The sequence below is a fragment of the Lactuca serriola genome, chromosome 2 (assembly GCF_051521515.1).
Source record: "Lactuca serriola cultivar US96UC23 chromosome 2, Lser_US96UC23_V15, whole genome shotgun sequence".
Lineage (NCBI taxonomy): Eukaryota > Viridiplantae > Streptophyta > Magnoliopsida > Asterales > Asteraceae > Lactuca > Lactuca serriola.
This window is the reverse complement of record NC_136409.1, coordinates 186,303,148-186,317,509: the sequence shown is the minus strand read 5'-3', so window position 1 is coordinate 186,317,509 and position 14,362 is coordinate 186,303,148. Positions and strand designations below refer to the sequence as shown.

The following is a 14,362-nucleotide window of genomic DNA, read 5'->3' as shown; positions in this document are numbered from 1 at the left end:
GCCTCCCCTGCATCAAACCGAAGTCCGAAACTGACTGCATCAGACCGAAGTCAAGAACTAACCAGAGCCTTGCCCTCTACATCGGACCGAAATCCAGAAACTGACATATCATAACATAGCATAAACATATCAACTAGCACATAACTGCATATTGCATCGGACCGTAGACCGGAACACCCAACACATAAATCCTGTCTGTGCCACGAAGGCATCAAACATACTAACTACTGCATCGGACCGAAGTCCGGAAACTAGTGCTAACTAAACGGGTCGGCATTGTGGTCGTAGACCCGTTCCTACTAGAAAGAAACTCACCTCGTAATCTAGCTGCTAGAGGAACTGATCCAGAATCTGTCTGCTGCTGCTCCGGTTTCACCCCGACTACAATTTCCATAAGTACCATCAATCAAACACTGATAATAACACTGAGGGTACAATAACTATCTTACCCCTAGCCAAAGTCAACCTTTCGGTTAAAGTCAACACTCAGTTGACCTGACTCGTCAAGTTGGGTCACCAACTCGTCGAGTCCTTACTCTCACTTTATGCTTCTACTCGCTACTACTCGTCGAGTTTTGGCACAAACTTGGTGAGTTCCTCTTTGTTACTAACACTTTGACAATCTGCATCCGACTCGCCGAGTTGTATGAACAACTCGTCGAGTTCTCCTTCATCAGATGAACACACTAGTTGTGACTCGCCGAGTTGTATGAACAACTCGTCGAGTCTGTTCTTGAGGCATGAAGATTGCCTTGGACTCACCGATTCAGGGCATTGACTCGCCGAGTACTTCCACGAATGAGTTTAACCCTCTAGCTCACTGAGTCCTTCTCTCACTCACTGGTTCCACTCGGCATAACTCGAAACGGGGAAAACAGGGGACTCGCGACTCGACTCGCCAAGTCTAAAGAACGACTCGCCGAGTCACATGCATGCAAACACTATATACTCGATTCTGCTTGAAACCAGTCCATTCCATTCATAGATCTGGGTTCTTGGGGCTTGATTAACACGTAAAGTTTCCAACTTTACGTGTAAATAACATCAAATGAAGGTTTTAGGGTTCAAAGCACACTATAAGAGTAGATCTAGAGCTTTCATGCAAAATGGCTCCATAAAGGTACTAGATCTAAGCTTCTGGAACTCAAACCTAGCTAGATCCGAAGGCTATTCATCACAATGAGTCCTCTAAACTATTACCAAGCCAAGAAATGGTTCAAGAATAACTTTAATGGCTTTCCAAAGGGAATTAATGCATGAAAACAGAAAAGGGACGATTTATACCTCACTATTCTCTGAAATACCACAAAGATCCTGGATCCCCTTCTTCTCCTCTTGATCTACCTTCCTTCTTCTCTCAAAATCTTCAAAGAAACCCACCAAATCACACAAAATGCTAAAAGGGTTCTAGGGTTTCGAGTATGGTGTTCTGAGGGGTGATGGGGGTTGACTTGAGGCCCCAAAAGTTGTTTAAATAAGGTGCAAACACTTGAAATTAGGGTTTCATCCAGAGTGGCGGACTCGCCGAGTCCGGAATATGGACTCGTCGAGTTGCCAACTTACACGTGCTCAAAGTCCCGACTCAACTCGACGAGTCTAGCTACTAACTCGTCGAGTTCCTTTCGAAAGCTTGAAAAATAATTATTTAAATTACATACCAGAATTGGGGCGTTACAATCATGTTCATGAAAGGGACTATGCACTCACACATAAACTCTTCAACAAATATTTAACTCTTTAACATATATTTAATACTTTAATTAATACTTGTATTAAAATCATGTTCATGAAAGGGACTATACACTCACACATAAAACTCTTTAACGTATATTTAATACTTTAATTCATAATTGTATTAAAATCATGTTCATGAAAGGGACTATGCACTCACACATAAACTCTTCAACAAATATTTAACTCTTTAACATATATTTAATACTTTAATTAATACTTGTATTAAAATCATGTTCATGAAAGAGACTGTGCACTCGCTTGATTAGGTGGTGATTTTGAACTCAGATAGCGCTTCGTTATCTCAAAACAAATTTTCCTCGACAAAACCTAGTATCAATACCACTAGGGTTTAGTTTTTAACGTTAACCGCGACTAATTAATAGTCTAGCTATTATTACTATTATATAAGTGTTATATAACACTCAATATAACTCATAATAATAGCCCAAATAATTATTTTAAGGTCCTAATAATGTTACTATAATTAAATAAAAGCTATATTAAATATAGTATAGGCGTAGCTCACTTACAGCGGTTTTTTTATTAAAAACCGGGCTTCGCTGGAGCAGCGTTTCCGAGCCGAAAGCTTTTCTTCTCGGAGCCGTCGGGCGCTCCGGGGCTTTCTTCTCGTTCTAGGGAGGTTCCCTAGACTTGGGAGGGGTTTAGGGAGGCTAGAGAGAAGTTAGAGAGAGAAAGAGAGGCTTATGGTGTGAAGAAATTATGAAGAGTTCATCTCTTATTTATAGGAATTTTATAGTAAAGTAGCATCTAAGCTTCGTCTGTATCTTCCGCGTACGAGCTCCGTTTTCTAGGTTATTTATATCCACTCGTAGGTATTTACGAGTACTACAACTGTCATTTAGACCCCGTCGGCTAATTCTTATTGTATCTCAGATTTACAAAACTTTATTCGAATTCGTCGCGCTCGAAAAGTAGAGATTAAGCTTCGTCCATATCTTTCGCATACGAGCTTCGTTTTCAATATTATTTATATCCACGTGTTGGTATTTATGAGTACTACAACTTTCATTTAGACATTGGTGGCTAATTCTCATTCTATCTCGGATTTACAAAACTGTATCGAATTCGCTGCGCTCGAAGAGTAAAGACTAAGCTTCGTCCATATCTTTCGCATACGATCTTCGTTTTTGACGTTCTTTATATCCATGCGCAGGTAAAAATAATATCTACAACTTTCATTTTGACTCCGTCGACCAATTCTCGACCGATAATAAATTTAACAGTAGGAGGAGATTAGACTGTTAAATTACCGTGAATAATTCGTAACTCCTTCATACGGACTCTGTTTTCGTCTATCTTTTTACCTTTGAGTTCCTATTAATGATCTCTTCAACTCTCATTTAGGTCGCGTAGGCCAAAAACCGCTCGAACTAAAATTCGAGTTTCGGGTCGTGCACTACTAAGCAAAATCTTAGAAAAATCATAACTTTCTCATACGAAGTCAGATTTGGGCGTTCTTTTTATGGACGCTCTCAGGTGAGCATATTCTACTACTTTTGTTTAGATCTCTAAGGCCAAAAAGTCTTCTATCATAACTTCACTATTTACGTTGCGCCATGTCATGCCGGTTTTGCCGTAAAACTTCGACGGGTCATAACTTCTTCGTTATAACTCAGATTTCGGCGTTCTTTATATGTATGGAGCCCTTGAGACATATTCTACAACTTGGTTAAGATTATTTATTCTAAATAATCTTTTGTATTATCTCTAAATTAACTAGCCCAGATCTACGGGCGTTACAAAGACCTAGATACGACTCTCGGCAAATTATATGCAAGACCAAGCTCTTGACCTTGGCAGTTATATGTAGAATGCTAGTTGTCTTTGTGATACTCGCATGGAAGACCATAAGGTGATTCTTGTCACTTGTTTGTCAGACTCGGGTTTTAGCCCCCAGCTTGGCAAAGAAAGATCATGATATGGCTCATGACATAATGAAAATTGTAAGACTATGGTTAGCACATAACAATCTTTATTGTATGTATGATATGTGGTATTTTAAAAAATTCACTAAACTTTGTGTTTACTGTTTTATATGTATGGTTTTAGGTACTTTCGATTCTTAAGGGAATGACCCGACATGACTGGACTACATCCCCCAGAGTTTTCGCATTGACTACTTGTGATTTTTACTATGATATTTACGTGATGTAATCACTTTGGTTGGTTTTGGAACAACTTATTTGTATGACTTATTGTTTTAAAAATAAAAATTTTACTTTGAAATTTTACAAGGCCTAATAGACATAAGCAATGTTCCAACTCATCCCTACATGGAGATAGTTTAGAATTATAGACCAAAAACATTCGATCTTCATAATTCGTCCATGATGCATCAACCTCGTATATAGGCTCATCCTTAAGAAAATGCTTATTCTTCTAACGAGAAATATACTAAACAACGTCGGTTTGTGGAGTCATCAAAGTAGGGAAGGAAATATGTACCTAATTGCTTTCAACAACCAATTGATTTTCCACATGATCTTTTCCTACCATTAACACGGCCCATTGTCAACACACGATGTTACCATTTGTTGTAATATATATATATATATATATATATATATATATATATATATATATATATATATATAATAAGTTTCTTGCATCACCATTATTAAATATCTTTGACAACATTACATGTTTGAGCAAGGACATAAAAGATATAACATGAGCAAATCCAATAAAATAAGTCATGACTTTTCATGTCATATACTCTAAAATTTCATTAACTTTCTCTTTGAAAATCTCTACTACCAAGCAATATTATCATATCTCATCTAGTAAATTTATTTTTTATTTAAAGAAAATAACTGAAAGATCATATAATAACATTAAAAGAAATCAGAAGGTGTTAATGAAGAATATTTAGTACATAATAAGTTAATAATGTGGCAAAATGTCTTAATTATTGACATCTCTTTAGGTTTTCACAACCTAAGTTTACATCAATTAGTCTAGTGGTTTGTTTGTTTTTTTTTAACAGACAATTATATTAAAACAATGGTCCTAGCAAGATGCTAGGGACCAAATACTACATCGTACATAGGAGACATAACATAGAGAAAGATCACCATCTATATGCAACTAATAGGTGACATACACCACTTCTCCCACTCGATAGCATCACCTCTACGCATCCTAAATTTCCGCCAGGTATAAACCATCGATTTGATAATGTCCAAGATCTTCGCCGGTTCCACATTTACACCTTTGAATACCCTATCATTTCTCTCCTTCCAGAGACTGCATAATGTTCCATATAAAATACAACTTAACATCTCTTTCTTTTTTGGGCAATGTCCCCAACTCCGGGAAAACTTTAAAACCTCAGCAACTTCAGTAAATTGTTTGTCTGAAATGCCGCATCAATTGAGTACCCTATTTATCGTGTCTCTCGCAAAAGAACAAGATGTGAGAATATGGTTTGCCATTTCCACGGTGTTACTGCAAAACCCACACATCGGGGAAGGGACTTGGATGTTTCGTTTTTGTAACTCTGCTGCCAAAGGAATCCGTCCATGTTTCGCCCGCCATATGAAACTTACTACCTTTTTCGGGGCTGAATTTAACCACCAAAACTCCTCGTCGCTAATAGGATGTGATGCTCTATCTAGTCGACTACGAAGTTTTGCCACATTGAAAACCTCATATTCCACAAAATCTGATCTCCATGTTATTTCACCATCATTTGAGTATAAGATATCCCTCGCCTCCATATTTAATTTCCATAGTCCATTCTTCACCCTATCAATGGCTGACCAAACCCCACTGACCCTTCGTTTTGAGAAACAATACCAAGGGCAGTTTGTGTGGCAATGAATCCCCCTGATGATTTGAGCCCAACGAGATTGTGGTCTTGATTTGAATTTCCACCACCATTTTGCTAACAGAGCTAAATTTAGATTCCTCAAAGAACCCAAATCCGCTCCTCTAACATCCTTTGGAGCCTTCAATCTATCCTAAGCAATCCAGTGTACTGTTGCCCTTCCGGATCCCCCACTCCAAAGGAATTATCTTTGAATCTTTTCTAATTCTTCAATTACTCCAATAGGGGTTGCAAACAAAGAAAGGTAGAACGTGGGAAGATTCCCAAGGACCGATTCACCAAAATCATTCTTCCACCAAAACTCAGAGTCCTAGCCTTCCACATTGAGAACTTGGAGTGAAACTTATCTATAATCCGCTTCCACGCTGTTTTCCTGTTCATATTTTCTCCAATTGGGACCCCCAGATAGGTGAATGGAAGGGATGATGGGGCACATCCTAGTGGAGCAGCCCAACATCATACATCCGATTATAATGCCCCGATACAAAATACCTTCGATTTATTAAAGTTTACTTTCAACCATGACACCACATGAAAGCATCTTAGGATTATAGCCAGATTAGAGATGTTTTTCCTTGACCAATCTCCAATAAATAGAACATCATCTGCATAAAACAAATGGGAACAAAAATGTTAGTGTTTGGAATATAGACTCCATCAAAAACCCCTTTTTATGTAGCCGCCTTCATCATAACATTTAGCCCTTCCATTGCCATTATAAATAGAAAATGTGATATCGGGTCGCCTTGCCTCACCCCTTTGAACATGGAGAACTCCATTGTCGGATTAACTAGCAACAAGAACCTAGTGGATTCAAGGCATCCTTTTATCCACCCCTTTGAACATGGAGAACTCCATCCTTTGTTTGTTATGACGTAATTAAATGACTAAATGAACAACGTAATTAAATGTCTAATTATATTTCATTGTTATGTTTGGTTGACTTATAAGTCATTTAAAAGTATTATGAGTATTTTATCTCTAAATATGATACAGAGTAAAAAAAAATTAAAAAAAGAAAAATAATAAAGACCAACATGTTATTTTATAATATTAACATTTAACTAAATAAATACATATTATTAAAAAATATCAAAATTAAGAAAAAAAAAATTAATAAATTTCAAATACTATTATTTTATATAAGTAGGTTGATGAATATAAAAAAATATAGTATTTATTTTCTCATTTTCTTGTAACATTCTTTACTTCATTTATATCCTCCTGCAACGATTCTTATTTCATTTTCAAAATTATGCATTTTCCTAGTAAATTATAATATCGAGATTACAATTAATGTCACCAACCTTTTCGAACACGTGGTTGTCATGCACCGATTATTTAAGGGGGGTGGTCAGAGACGTCTACGATTTTGTAACAGACTTGGCAGTCCAACATTTTCACGTTCGACTGTCTTCCTGAGTTTGCCTTTATCCAAATTTCCAAAGAGCACCAGCGTTGCGACGGCGATGATGATGGCGATCGCGATGAAGCGTGCTGCTGCTACTGCTGCTCGTGCTATTTCCACTGCTAATTCCGGTTCGATTCTCACCAGACACCTTCATGTAAGCGATTCTATTTTATCCACCCAAGCCCTTGCTATACTCGATTCCTGTTTCTATTCGGTTTTCCAATTTAATTTGTTAATCTAGCCTTATACTACAATCGCTGCTCAACTACGCTGTTCTTGAATGTCCCTTTTCCTGATCTGTGGTCAGAAACTCGCTGCCACTGTTTAGGATTTGGATGATAACTACAAATTTTCAACTGTGCCTTTGTGCTTTTGGTGCTTCTACTTTGTCTTTTTAACTGTACGCATGTGGTTCTTGGCGATAACGTGATTCGGTCACTCGTGATCTGTACACGGAGATCACTTAATTTATTTTTTACTTAGTTCACCTACAATCAAAAAATGGTCTCCTTCAAGTATGTACTAACTCTTCAACTTTGTTGAAGCGTCAATGAGATTATCCTCTTTTGCCAAAATAAATAAACCATAATAGGTATTTCAAAAAGGCAAATGTTTGTAGAAAACTGTTATACCCAAATAAACTTTTCATGTATTAAATCTGTTGCTTCAGATGATAGTCAGATCTGAGTTTTAGAAGGTGTAGAAACCTGCAAACTTAAAATTGCTCCAATTGCTTCTGCAGGCTTCTTCCGGCAAAAAGAAGATTGTAGGTGTTTTCTACAAGGCACATGAGTATGCTGAGATGAATCCCAATTTCGTGGGTTGTGCAGAAAATGCATTGGGCATTCGCAACTGGTTGGAATCACAAGGCCATGAGTACATAGTCACTGATGATAAAGAAGGACCAGATTGTGGTAAGCTCCTAACTTGACTCCAAATTAAATTTCTCACATTTATCACAAGTATATACGCATATACACTCACTTCTTATTATCATTTCTCATTACAGAACTAGAAAAACATATCCCCGATTTACATGTCCTCATTACCACCCCATTCCATCCAGCCTATGTGACTGCTGAAAGGATAAAAAAGGCAAAGAATTTACAACTCTTGCTTACAGCTGGAATTGGATCTGATCATGTTGATCTCAAGGCTGCTGCTGCTGCTGGATTAACTGTTGCAGAAGTTACTGGAAGCAATACTGTTTCTGTTGCAGAAGATGAACTTATGAGGATCCTTATTCTTGTTCGTAATTTCTTACCTGGACACCATCAGGTTATCTCTGGTGATTGGAATGTTGCAGGTATTGCTCACAGAGCTTATGATCTTGAAGGAAAAACAGTAGGAACAGTTGGTTGTGGGCGAATTGGAAGGCTATTACTTCAACGATTGAAGCCTTTTGGGTGTAATCTTCTTTACCATGATCGGATTCAGATGGATTCGGAATTGGAGAATCAAATTGGTGCAACATTTGAGGAAGATCTTGATAAGATGCTTCCTAAATGTGACATTATTGTCATCAACACCCCTTTAACAGAGAAAACAAAGTGAGTAATAGTATTTCTTTTGTCAAAGTTGAGATGTTTTTATACTGATTTGGAGTATTGATGTGGTATGTTTCAGAGGAATGTTTGATAAAGAAAGGATTGGTAAATTGAAGAAGGGGGTTTTGATTGTTAACAATGCTCGAGGTGCTATTATGGATACACAAGCTGTTGTTGATGGGTGTAATAGTGGACACATTGGAGGTTTGTTTTAACGTGAATTCATGTCCCATGAATGACATGAATTCATGACCCTCAACTGATGATTATTATTTTTTTTGGTGTGTTTTAGGGTATAGTGGAGATGTTTGGTATCCTCAACCAGCTCCAAAGGATCATCCATGGAGATACATGCCGAATCAAGCAATGACACCTCACATTTCTGGAACCACCATTGATGCACAGGTATGTTCTTCTCATTCAATTTGTGTTTGCAATTGATATATGATATATTATAGAATTATGAAGTGATTTATAATATGTTTGCAGTTGCGATATGCGGCTGGAGTGAAGGATATGCTGGAGAATTATTTCAAGGGAGAAGAGTTTCCACCCCAACATTACATTGTCAAGGAGGGTGAGCTGGCAAGCCAGTACAGGTGATCTGTTCTGTATTTGCCTCTTAAGTCTTAATGGGTTGAGTTTACTGCTGAATAAGTTGAGTTGATCTCCTAAGCTGTTGTTTTATCACCTTGTAATATAGTAAGGTGTAGTTATGGACAACTGAATGGAAATGAATTTGGATCTCTTGATTTTATGGTGTATGCGGTTATGGAATCAGACAATTGTTGAACATAAAATGTGTAAAACATTAATTGAAGAACAAGTTCAAAACTCATCAACCCAATTTGAAACTTATCAATCCGGTCTGAAACTCATGAACAAGTTCAAAACTTTCACAGTATTAAAGTATCTTTTGGGAGGAGAAGTAGTTTAGAATATGTTTTTTTTTTTAATGTGTCAATCTCAAAAGGCATGTTGGCCAAGGTTTAAAAGTATGGAATCGAGCCTCCAGGCGAACCGAGGTAGTATAAAAGATTTTTTTTTTTTTTAATATTATGTAACTAATAAAATAATAATAAAGTTACATAAAAACTCATAATCAACTAGAAAATAATTTTTAATAAGATTGTAATATTAGATAACTAAATAGCAACTGATATTAAAAATATATTAACAAACTATCGAACAAAGTTACATCAATATAAGTTAATCATGTATGATATTATGGGCGTGTTTGGCAAAAGTAATGGGTAGCGGTTAGCTGGAAGCTGATAGCGGGAAGTTGTAGTTTTTATCTGTTATATGAATGTTTGACAAAAGTAGCTGGAAGCTTTTGAAATATATAAAATTACATAAAAGAACAATTGATTAAAAATAAAAAAATATTTAAATATATTTTTAAGGGTAATTATGGAAATTGATTTCAAAAGTTCCGGAGCGTTTTGTTAAAAGCTACATGAAGTAGTTTTTAGAATCGGAGCGTTTTGTTAAAACTAAAAGCTAAACGCTCGTACTGCTAAACGAAACTTTTTGTTTAAACTAGAGCGTTTTGTCAAAAGCTAAAAGCTAGAAGCTCCCAAACGCTTCCAAAAGCTCCGTGCCAAACACGCCCTATATGTTAAAAAAAGTACTTTTGTTTATATAGATAAAAAGGGAAAACAGTCTGACAAAAATTATTACATTTCTCTTCATTTTAATTGTTTTATAAGGCTAGACGGTGTGGTGCGGTCTGAGACTGCGGTTCGCTGCCACCTAAGCATGGAACACCGCCCCCAGGGCATGGTTTCCTGCGGCCTAAACTGCGGTGCGGCCCTTAAAGGTCGTGAATTCTGATTGGTTGGTCATCTTTTTGACCGTTGAATTGCAGCAAGATTCGTGCAATTTTTTTTTTCTTTTGCTTTTTCTTTCCTATATATATACACATATCAACTTAACTTTTTGACAAAACTTCAAAAATGGTCCATGTGCTTTTCGAAAATATCAAGTTTAGTCCTAAGTTCAAAAAACCTCACAGATGGTCCTTGTGGTTTCAAAACTTTTAACATTTGGTCCTTCCGGCTAACTCCGTTACCATTTAACCGTTATGTCAGGGGCATTTTTGTCATTTCACTACACAGGGACCATTTATGAGGTTTTCAAATACTTTTTTTTAAATAAATAAATAAATATATAATATTTAATATGCAAGGGGTCCCACCCCACCCCATCTCTCTCTCTCTCTCTCTCTCTCTCTCTCTCTCTCTTACCGGTGGAAGAAGCTCCATGGAGACCAATTTTTCCAACCAAGAGGAGGCAGAAACCCTCTATCCCTCTTCTCCCTTCTGCCATCGGTTCCCTCACAAAAACACCCTCACCACATGCTGTGATACTTCCGTTCCTCCCTCTCTTCATGTATCTATTACCAGACAGAAAAAAATCCAACGAGGAGGCTGCCGGAGCATCCCTACCACCTCCTACTGTCAACATTCACAGCCTCTGCTCCCTTGCATTTTTCTCTCGTCGAACATCAACAACCAGACACCCTTTAATAGTTGTGTGCCATGATCTGCTTCACAATTCTATTCCCTCCCGTATTGCTGTCGATCGAACCATAAAAAGAAAGGAGAACGCCGGTGATAGCCTTCTGTCGGCGTCCCTCTTTGCTATCTGCTGAGAAATCCCACGAAACCCCCACCCCCTGTCATGTGTTGTTCTTGCTTCTTCTTCCTCGATCAAATGAGGATCGAAGGCCTTTCCCTTCACTGCCCCTCTCGCTGGTAACGACCTTCCGCCTCTGTGTCCCCTCCTTGTAATTTCCCAACCATCACAAAACCCCACTCCACCACCGGTGCTACCCAATCTGCTGCTCAATTTGTTTTTCCTTTCTCCCCGATCTGAAGATGAGTACTCTCACTGTTTCTATCACTTTGTCCAGATCAGCCCCTCATCTTTAATAAAGGAGCAAAACAATATTTACGTTTGTTCAATGGTGTAATTGTAAAGAGAGAGAGAGAGAGAGAGAGAGAGCGATGGGGTGGGGTGGGACCCCTATATTAAATATTATATATTTATTTATTTATTTAAAAGAAAGTATTTGAAAACCTCATAAATGGTCCCTGTGTAGTGAAATGACAAAAATGCCCCTGACTTAACGGTTAAATGGTAACAGAGTTAGTCGGAAGGACCAAATGTTAAAAGTTTTGAAACCATAGGGACCATCTGTGAGGTTTTTTGAACTTAGGGACTAAACTTGATATTTTCGAAAAGCACAGGGACCATTTTTGAAGTTTTTTCTAACTTTTTTTTACACAACACAATCTCCTCTATCTCTCAAAAACATTTTTTTTAAATCACCACTCTCCCAAAAATGTCATCTTTTTCATCTTCTGAAGAATTTCAGACTATTTTTGATACCGCTATTGCGTGTGTTCAAATGGCGGAACAAACATACAACGTTGTATGTAACAACGCAGCTGCAAGTTCTCAACAGAGAACACGAAGATATATTTACAGAAATCGTGAAGAAGCCAACCAACGTTTGGTGCAAGACTATTTTGCAGAGAATGCCACTTAACAAGGGTATTATTTTCGTAGGCGCTTCAGAATGCTCAAAAGTTTATTCGAACGTATAGTTGAAGATGTAACGAGGGAGTGCCGTTTTTTTCCAACAACGCTACGATGCTAGAGGTACACTCGGTTTCACTCCCTTACAAAAATGCACGGCCGCACTTCGTCAGTTAGCATATGACATTCCGCCTGATGCGTTAGACGAAAGTGTTAGGATGTCTGTGACATCCCCAAAATCTCGGCTAGAAAAGACCGATTTTCATTTATGCTTTTAAATATTTTCAGAGTAAATCCTTTTGATTTGAAAGAGTTGCGGAATTTGTTCCCAAAAACAAAACATGATAAAACATTGTTTACCGAAGCATTTCATAAAAGAAATGTATTTTCATTATAATCAAAACTCGGGGTGTCATGTTTCGATACAGACCAATAAGCATAAACGAATACATTACAAGTCATATAACAAATATAAACATATGCAGACTTGTAAACAAAACAACTTGATGGTTCATCCATCTCATGCCCTTCCGCCACTACCTGTAATACAATTTAAAACTGAGTGGGTCAGGCTTGGGAGCCTGGTGAGCATATAGGGTTTTCAACCCACAATAAATATCATATTTAATTTTCACCAACCAACAATAACCCAATTACTCATTCCCGTTATTCTCACTTTAATGTCCCTAAAACAACTAACATAAGGGACCTAGTCTAAGAATATTTCATCGGGGCGACAACACATGCTTCGGGGGTACCTCAGCAATATAAGTCAAATAAGGCAACCATGAGGGGGATGGAGTACAACGAATGAACACCCAAGTTCATTAACACCTACAGGTGGCGAACCTGCTAATGTTTCCACAAGACTGTCTAGAATAGCCAGTGGTCGTCATCTAAACTCCGCTAGATGACTCAATCAAACAACAACGAGGCCTCTCATCTGTTTATTACACACCAACAGTCTACCCATGTTCTACCCAACATATTAGTAGATAAAAATATACATTTGTATACATAGTTTAAAGAAAACCTGTATAGCATGCTTTAATCAACACATATATCACATAACAGATGAGGCACACACACACATAACACGTATCTCATAAAGAAATAAGCAGATCTATAAGATAGAAGAGAGTGAATACTCATTCACACATAACACAACCAAATATATACACATAGCACGTATTTTTATATAAAATACTTCGTATTATTGTATTAGAAGAAAATAACTACACACTCACTTGATCAGAAGATGATCCGACAGCACTACGGCTTATAGAAGTACTATTCCTCAGCAGATCTGGAAGATCTTCACAAAAATCGACTTTTCGCGGGCAGAGCTTCGACTCGGGAACCGCACTTTTCGGGATCTTCGGGGTCTCGGGACTTGCCTCGGGGCTAGAGTATGATACCGGGACTTCGGGATAGCTTCGGCACGAAAAACGATGCAAAAGACTAGATTGAAGAGAAGAAATTGAACAACAAAGAAGGCTGTCTTCGGATCCTTTATATAGAGGCTGGAGCCTCGGAGTACGCGGGGCGTACTGCGTTACGCGGGGCGTACTGCCCAAAACGTCATTGCTTACGTATCCGAAGTGCTCGAGTGCGAGTGTCGACATCCCTCGGAGTACGCGGGGCGTACCTCGGATCAGATCGGTGACTCCTTCGGATAATGCTTCCGAATTTTGATTTAAATATAAATACAAAATGATTAATAAACTTCGGAAATTCATAACTTCTTCATACGAACTCCGTTTTCGACGTTCTTTATATCCACGCGAAGGTGAGACCACGCTCTATGACTTTCGTTTAGACTCCGTCGGCTAATTTTGACTTTATTTTTATTAATTATTTTTAATAGGCCGGGACAGAAACTTTCGTTATAAATTCATAACTTCTTCGTTTGACGTCCGTTATCGCCTAACTTTTTATCGTTTCAATACCAACAATGAGATCTTCGATTCTCATTTAGATTGCTTCGGCTAACAACCGCTCGATCTCAAATCGAGTAAAACAGGCTGTATATCGCTAAGCCGGAACTTCGATAAATCATAACTTCCTCATACGAAGTCAGATTTGGGCGTTCTATATATATTCGGAAACCTCGTTTCAATTACTACAACATTAACCAAAGATATTAAGTTTATTTTACACTTAAATTTTGACGCTTATTTTTATTCTTAATTAATCAAACCACATAATTAAGCAATTAAGCACAAAACACATAATACTCAAATAATATAATCTTATTATTTCAAAACGGGTTAC

At 37.7% G+C, this 14,362-nt stretch overlaps 1 protein-coding gene across 1 annotated transcript; it reads left to right on the top strand.

Annotated features, from left to right (window-relative positions):
- The first annotated feature begins 6,951 nt into the window (after positions 1 to 6,951).
- Positions 6,952 to 9,299, top strand: FDH (formate dehydrogenase). The gene is made up of 6 exons (XM_079025778.1): positions 6,952 to 7,149; positions 7,738 to 7,909; positions 8,005 to 8,545; positions 8,622 to 8,746; positions 8,835 to 8,947; positions 9,032 to 9,299. Exons 1-6 carry the CDS (start codon positions 7,054 to 7,056, stop codon positions 9,143 to 9,145), a joined length of 1,161 nt encoding a protein of 386 aa, XP_078881904.1. The 5' UTR covers positions 6,952 to 7,053; the 3' UTR covers positions 9,146 to 9,299.
- The last annotated feature ends 5,063 nt before the right edge of the window (positions 9,300 to 14,362 follow it).